Below are 8,410 nucleotides of genomic sequence, written 5' to 3'. Positions count from 1 at the left end.
TCGGCACACGGCGTTGCTCCTATTTCAGTGCTCGTTCACGGGATTCGATATTGCCAAGGCTATGTCGGATACAACTGCACTGAGTGTTGCCCAAGTGCTCGAAGAATGTGTGTACCGACCGCTCGGAGCCTCATCACTGATAAGGCACGACCGTGACCCACGCTTCATGAGCGAGGTGTTCCAAGCATTTGCAGAGATGATGCAGTCAAGATCAAGAGCGACTTTGCGCTATCGGCCACAGGCTAATGGACAGCAGGAACGCTCGGTGAAGTCGGTGATGGGTTCCGTACGGGTGTTCGCGGAAGACCCTCTACAGCAAGATTGGGACGAAATCGCGGAGAAGCTGGTATTTGCTATTAATACTTCTCAAGACACTACGAGGAAGGAAACACCGTTCTACCTCGTTCACGGTTGGGATGCTCAGTCGACGTTGAGGGCAATGTCGTCATCCCTCAAACGAGGACTCGGCAAGCAGTCTGACGCACTGGCGTGGCGGCGTGAGATCAATTGACAACATGAGGTCGCCCTCACTATGGCCAAAGATTATCAGGCTGTAGAAAAGGAGCGAGGGGCTAAAAAACATAATGATGTCCTGAGTCGACTGGAAAAGGCCGCTGTACCTCAACCAAGTGGAAACGAACACTCGGCGGATCCTCCAGAAGCTTCGGAAGAGATGGAAGATCCTGCAAGAGCCCCACCGAGATCTCTTTTTGAGATTGGGAGCCGGGCGTGGTTGTACATGAAACGCGTCAAACCGGGTTTGACGAAGAAATTAGCTCACCGGTGGCATGGACCTTTTTCGGATCAAGCGCAAGGTGGGAGGGGTTTGCGTACGAGCTGGAACTGCCTGACCGAAGTGGGTATCGCTTCTACCCAGTAGTGCATGTGTCGAGACTCAAGGCTGTCAACGAGTTCAACAGTCGACCGAACACTTGGCTGGTACATGACGCGACTAATGAAGCAAGACTCGACTTCGATGAGGAACTATTGCCTGAGGACAGCTGGGAACCAGATCAAGTTGCCGGTGAATATGAAATCGAGGCCATCCTCGACGACAGAACACCACTGTCGACGAGCACGGAGCGTGCTGTACGTGAGTTCAAAGTCAAGTGGGTGGGTTATGAAGATCCAACTTGGGAACCAGCATCCAACTTGTCATGTGGAGGTCTGCTGTACGACTATTTGCGAGCCAAGAAGAGCGAGAATCGGCTGCAGATGGCACAAGTGGCGGACGAAGACTAGCGTGACTGGATCACGTGTGAACTGTCCACGGGGCGATGCAGCCTGTGGTAACAGACGAAAAACGTTACTGCAACAACAAATTGTATATGCATTTGAAGAACAACATGAACATGATTACGCTGTGGAAGTGGATTAAGAATAAGAAAACATGAATGCCGACCGGGGAGCGACCACAGGAAACGAAGCTTCGCTGGACCCCTCAACAGCTAGCTGAGATGCTGGAGAACGTCGTGGAACATGCAGCGAGGACATCATCGAAACCAACAGCAGTCTCGAGGCGACGTTGAGTGTGTACATCGCCGTGGAGAGGAGGCGCAACGCTGAGCTGCACTTGGTGACGAGCCATTGCAGTCAAGTACGGAATTATCGAGGACATCATGTGATCGACCGATGCCTCCGTACTTTCAGCCAGCATGGCGCGCAGCGAATCTTCGGTGAGTGGTGGTGCACCACCAGCTGGGGCAGGAGGAGTAGCAGGAGTCATCTCCGCGGACTCAGCGACGACGGGTAGTGCTGCAGGAGCTATCGCAGGGAGTGAAGAGTCCGGGGCAGCAGGCGCCGGACGGCCGGTTGATGACGCTGCTGTCAGAGGAAGTGCAGCAGACGGAGGGGTGTTCGAGCCCTCGGTCTTGCCCTCCTGAGAAACAAGTCGAGTAATGCGAGGTGATGAGCAAGGTACCGATGATTCAAGAGAAGGATGAGCTGACGTACCTCCAGCTGTTCACGTTCGCGACGTCTACGAGGATTGAGACGCTGAAACGCGTCGGACACGGCTCGATTCAGACGCTTGGACATAAGGTGGCGAGATGGTGAATTGAAGAATGAAGAAATGTCACAACGGGCACCAGTACCGTTGCTTCCATTGCGACAGGGGCAGTTGTGGTGTAGTGATTTCTCCGTAGTTGCGGATTATCACCCGTCGACAAAGACGTGACACCGCCCAAAATGTTCAAGCGACGAACCCTCGGTCAGGTGATGTACGGAGACGCCAAGGTGCCAGGGACTCGACGGCGTCACTCCCGAGCTTTCAACGAGTATTGGATACGGTCATATGTCACTGAATCCAGGCTGTCCTTATCATTAATAATGGACTGGCCGGCAGTGGTCTACTGGCTGGCGTACTCGATGATGACTCTGATGCAAGTCTACCAAGGTTAGATGCTCGCGTTCGTGTTCCCGACCGAGGAAGTGGCAATTGTGGCAGGCTACATGCTGAACACTGTGTCCATGATGTTTATGGGCTTCACCCCACCGGCCAAGGCGATCCCATCGGGCTACACGTGGTTGTACAAGATTTCACCTCCCAAGTACCCGTTATCCACGATGGTGTCTCTGGTATTCGCAGAGTGTGACGATCTTCCGACGTGGGATGAAACTGCGCAGTCATACGTCAACGTTGGCTCGCAGTTGGGCTGCAAACCGATGGCAAATGCACCAGTGACGGAGGGGCACACGACACTCAAGGAGTACACGGAGGATCACTTCGGCATGAAACACGATAGAATTGCGCGCAACTTCGCAGTGGTCGTCCCTATCATTGCCATCTACCGCGTCTTCGGATTGCTGGCTATGCGCTTCATCAACAAACAGAAGCGCTAGATACCTCGTTTTTCTTCAACTCTTTACATTTCCGCAATACATTCACTTTTCTTTGATTTCGATACCTGCGCATTGTTTTTTAATAAGTTGTGCACTTCACGTGTAATTTGTTCCCTCAAAGGCTCGAGCTACTTGGCTTTCGGTGTGATATAGTCCAGGAAACCTGTTCGACAAACCACTGTTCTCGGTCGTCTTATTTCCTATTTTCGCGCACATATTTTTCAGCTTGGGCGAGAACATCGGATTTCGCTAATCCAAAAAGCGCAATCTGATTGTTGCCCTGAAGCTGGTGGCGAAGTTCCATTGGTATGGTGGCGTATTAATAGATATCAAGGGCCACACCAAACTTGCGAATCTTCTCCTAAGGCTACAGAATACATATCCTTCAAAGTTTCGTACTGAGCTTTTCTCATGACAGCAAGGACCACACCAGAGGTTGGAAAAAATACAATCAATAAAATAACCATTGTATTTTTGTACGGAAAAACTTATTATGCTCCTTCTTCCTTCCAATACTTTATAAATATGTATAATATTCTGCAATACAAATTGACTAGCAAAATTTAAGTTTAAATCAAAGTGGGACTAATGCATTTATTGCAATAATTGGTCAAAATACCACATTATTAATAATTCCTGTATTGTAATGTAAATGAAAACAAAATTTTTAAAGAATATAAACATTTTCCAACCTCTGGACCACACCCCACTGGTGCGGCGCTTTCTGTCAGAGCTATATCCCGCTCAAACGCCAAGCGCCGTTTTCAGGTCATGTACGCGGATATGGCTCTTTGACATCGTGCCGTACATGTCCATGGTCGGCACCACATCATTTTGAGTCATGTACTTGTAAATGTGGACGACCAATTCATGCTGGTTGGCTTTCAGTGCAGTCCGCAGAGCAACGTGCCTGGGTCTTCCAGCAGGCTCTTCGTCACGCATATAAAAGACACCTCCATCTTCTTCTCGTTTGCCTCAGTCAGAGCAAAGATGCATTTGTGAGACGTCAGCTCAAAATAACGTCGGCAGCAGTCACTTTAATTAGAAGATGATCAAACAGGTCTTGTTTCTGACCTGAGTGAGTGTATGCAGTGCGAACGAGTAAACTTCTGTCGAGGTTAAGCCACGGTCGACAATTTCGCAACATACATGTGTTGGATTGCATATCGAAGACCCGATGTCGAAGCTGAGTTCAATGTGAGACCTGGTCAACGGGGGTTGGACCAAGTCGCTGAGAAGCAGAGAGACGACATTCTGCATGAGATAGGACGCATGTCCTTTACTGGTTGTGAGAGTTTGGTGAGAGAACTTAAGCAACTAATTTATTCACTTCTACTTTTCCTATCTGTCCGGCCAGACAGATCAAGTGCAACTTCCAAGAGGGTTCTGAGCCCAAAAGAACTGCGGAGTTCCTGCTGCACAAGAAGCGATCCAAGATGGTGGACAAGATAAAGTTCACGTTCGAAGGAATACCTAAGGACTTGAGCGGAAAGGACTGGCAGGCATGCAAGTTCGCAATGCAGATGGTGTTCAGGGAGATGATGCTTAGTGACGTTGTAGAAGAGAAGATTACAAGATCTATGCTTTCTACAAGTGAGAGTGAAGAAGAATTCGACCTGAAACAGACCAAGATCATGCGTATCATTGGTATGTCAGTGCCGTCAGAGATTCTACATCAGATTCGTGATAGGACGACTGGTACTGAAATGTGGGCTGCGCTGAGCGACCTGTTCGAAAATAAGGCGAACAAAACGGTGAAGGCCCACACAATTCGTCGACTGAGAAATGAACTCTGGAGCATTAAATTGGCAGTTGGTGGGAATACTAACCTGCACTTGAGCAAGATGTTCAACCTCAAGACTGAATTGGAGACTTTGCAGTACAATGTGGATGATCTCGACATGGTAGAAGCACTGCTGGTAAGTTTACCGGATCAGCCAGAGTTCGAACGGATGAATTCATCTATTCTCTACGCAGCTGACTCAAGCTTGTTCACTCCTGCTAAAGTTCGTGAGTTAATTCGAGAAGCGGCTTCTCGACAGAACGAACTTGGTGGAAAGGGAGGTGGCGGACAACGAGGAGGGCATAAAGGCGGAGGGAATCATGGCGGAAAAAAAAGCAGGAAAGGCTTATAACCCGAGAAGGGAGAAAAACAACGACTTCATGAAGAAGAAGCCGAAGAAGTGCTATCTCTGTGAGAGTACAGAGCACTTGAAGGCTGCATGTCCAGAGAGGACGGATCGTTCAAGCGGCGCTGGATCAAATGAAAAGCGGAAACCGCGGGGGAACGTGACTCTTCGGCAAGAGAACTGCTCACGACCAAAACCTGATCAGGAAGATGAGGACGTTGGTGTGGTGGCAGGTACTCTAGATCGCATGATGATCGATGCGAGCGTGGAGACCAGTGTTAGAGTGTCTGAAGACGAACTGACGGATGAGGTCACACAGGACGACGAGGGCAACAGTGGTAGAACTGGTGTGAACGGTGAGATGAGCAGTGGTTGGTGGTTCTTTGACACGGCTGCAAATGTGCACGTAACCGGCAACAGAGCGTACTTCTGTGCATTTACGGAAGATACGAGTCAGTCACAAAGTGTACACGGGGTTAATACAACGTTGGCTTCTCGTATCGCAGGAGTTGGAGCTGTGGCGCTAAATAACTGAAGTGGACGGTGAATCAACTGTGGTTTACCTGAACGACGTACTATATGTACCTGGTGCTGAGTTTGGTCTGCTTTCACCAGGACTGGCTGCTGAACAAGGGTTCGACTTCGATTATGATCAATCTTCGTCAACGTTCAACGTTACCAACGAAGGAAGAACGGTGATTGTAGCTACGCCAAATGAAGCTACGTGGGGTTTTTCGTGAGGCACCCGTCGACAGGAGGAAGAGTGAGTCTACCGAACATATCGCTGTGTAACTACACTGCGTTGGATGGGGTGGCTCCACTTTCACGCTGGCACGAGAGTCTGGGACACATATGTCCACAATACTTGAAGACAATGGCAGATAAGAGCCTTGTTAAGGGGATGATGCTAACTCAGAGACAGGGAGCGTCGACATGCGATGCTTGTCATATTGGGAAGCAAAGAAAGAAACCATATCAGAAGAAGCTAGATCGAGGTCTGAAGCAGCCCAATCAGATGATCTATGCTGGCCTTGCTGATCCCAAGTAAGGGGAACGGTACTCGCTTCGAAGCCGTTCTGGTCCTACTAGATGGGTATTCACGCTTCGTAACGGTGCACATGCTGACATCTAAGTCAAGTGAGCTGGTGAATAAGCTTATTAAGGACTATATCTTCTGGGCAGAGCGTCAAGCTGGGAGAAACTCAGAAGAAGAAGGCGAGCGAGTCAAGTACCGAGTTCGTCAGGTACTGACGGACAAAGGAGGAGAGTTCATTAACGAAGCCATGCAAGACTGGTATCGAACTCATGGAATTGAGCACATTCTTGTAGGACCCAAGAGCTCACAACTCAACCTATGCGAACGGATGCATCAATCTCTTATCGAGATGACCAAGGCGTCAATGCATCACGCTGGGTACCCAAGGAGCTTGTGGCCAGAAGCGCTACAAAATGCGGTCTACATAAAGAACAGGGTGTACAGCAAAGGCACCGGTGGTGTTCCGTTCGAGATAATGTTCGGGGTGAAACTCGATATACATCACATTCGTACGTTTGGAGCACTTGCATATGTTCACGTTCCGATTTAACCAGAGCGTCGTAAGCACCATGACAACGCCAAGATCGGGTTCGTGCTTGGATGTGCAGAGGATGTAGTCGGCTGCAAAGTGTACTTTCCCGAAGATCGTACAGCAAAGTTTGTCGCCGACTTACGCGTCACAGAAGACGTAGTATACCAAGATCGACATGAAGCATCAGTCGATGATGCAGACCTGGAATCATTACATTTTGAAACGTCTGGAGAGGACAGTGCTGACATGAGTGTGGCAAGAACAAGTTGCCAGTCCACTCGTTCGCTCTACTCTACGGATTTGGACGAGTCCGTGGGCTTAGACCCTTCGGAACTCGAGGAGGAGAAGAATGAGAATGATGGTGGGGTTGTGCAACATGAGCTGCAGAATGCAGAAGGCGATGCGGATGATACACAGATGGGGTGTACGAGTACACACCACGAGGTTGGATCTGGTACGCACGAGGTTGAATCTGAGGAAACATCGCAGATTACCGTGGAGTTAAACTCTGGAACCGCAACTGATGTTGGTGGAGTGAGCACAGCGATACCAAATGAAGTAGGTGATGTGGTGGATATTGAGGAGACTCTACCCGCTGGTGAAATGGAGATGCAGCGGACCAAATGGGCACGAAACCTCAGTGGTGCATCCGACTATTCAGTTCGGACTAGACACTGAGGATGTGGGCGAAGACACGGCGTTTGCTGGGGATATCGAGTCGGATATCGGAAATGAGCAGCAATCGTGTTTGCGAAAGGATAGATCGACAATAGGATTGGAGGACGATGACCAACATGATGTATTGGTGGACGGTCACCCGGTCGATCTGACAGAAAGTAATGAATGCTTTTCTGTGATGAGTGTCTGTGGCTCAGAGTCGAGTCACACACATGAGTGCATCGAAGACTACGATCTGGACGAGAGTGTTAAGGAAATACTTGAACAGGACCAGATGGGTGTCGAGAATGCTGCACTACCTATTGCTAAGGTTGGCAAGCGAAGTCATCGTGATGAAACCGATTTGGAGCTATTGCGAGTGGAGCAAAGGGCTGAAAAACCAGGACCTAAGAAAACACGAGCTGGACTTCGCGAATACAGTAAGCGACGACGACCCCGCTATCTCGACGACTATATCGTCAATGTTGCTCAACGGACGGAGCGCATTTTGGACAAGAATGGTAAGGCCATTCATGTAAGCTCTGTTCCAATTCCAAGGAATAATCGGGAGATGAATCGATCAAAGTATTGAGAGTTCTGGTTGCAGGCAGACATGGAAGAGATGAGTGCGTTGCATGCTAAAGGCGTCATCATGGAGATACCGTACGAGGACGTGCCAGAGAACGCAAAGCCGATTAATACGCGATGGGTACGCTCAGTGAAAACGGATCGACAGGGATATGTGATTCGCTTTAAATCACGGATTGTGGCCTTTGGAAACCACCAACGACCGGGAATTGACTTCTCAGAGACGTTTGCGCCAGTTGCGCGAATGTCGTCCTTTCAAATGGTAGTGGCATTGGCAGCAGCACTACATCTCGTATTGTATGGCGGTGATATTAACACTGCGTACTTGAATGCAATGCTTGGAATTCGTCAGTATTTGCGTTCAGTTGATGGCTTCCCGTGTAAGGAGGGGCACGTGTACGTAGTGGTGAAAGCACTGTTTGACCTAAGGCAATCGGGGAGAGAGTGGAACACGGAGTTAAACCGTTGGCTGATGGAGCATGGGTATCAACGCTCATTGACTGAGCCGTGCCTATACTACAAGTTCAGCAACGATGTTATCATGTTAGTGTTAGTCTACGTTGATGACATCATGGTGGCCACTAATGATGAGGAGAGCAAACGTAAGCTGTTTGAAGATCTCGATAA

General features: G+C 49.3%; 1 protein-coding gene across 1 annotated transcript; it reads left to right on the top strand.

Annotated features, from left to right (window-relative positions):
* Positions 1 to 2,469: 2,469 nt before the first annotated feature.
* Positions 2,470 to 2,841, top strand: PITG_08854 (ATP-binding Cassette (ABC) superfamily; the record flags this gene model as incomplete). Its single annotated transcript, XM_002902864.1, has 1 exon — positions 2,470 to 2,841. The coding sequence occupies one exon, from the start codon at positions 2,470 to 2,472 to the stop codon at positions 2,839 to 2,841; it is 372 nt and encodes a 123-aa protein (XP_002902910.1).
* Positions 2,842 to 8,410: the final 5,569 nt, after the last annotated feature.

The sequence above is a fragment of the Phytophthora infestans genome, genomic scaffold (assembly GCF_000142945.1).
Source record: "Phytophthora infestans T30-4 supercont1.16 genomic scaffold, whole genome shotgun sequence".
Classification (NCBI taxonomy): Eukaryota; Oomycota; class Peronosporomycetes; order Peronosporales; family Peronosporaceae; genus Phytophthora; species Phytophthora infestans.
The sequence above is the reverse complement of the archived record's forward strand: the minus strand, read 5'-3'. Positions and strand labels throughout refer to the sequence as shown.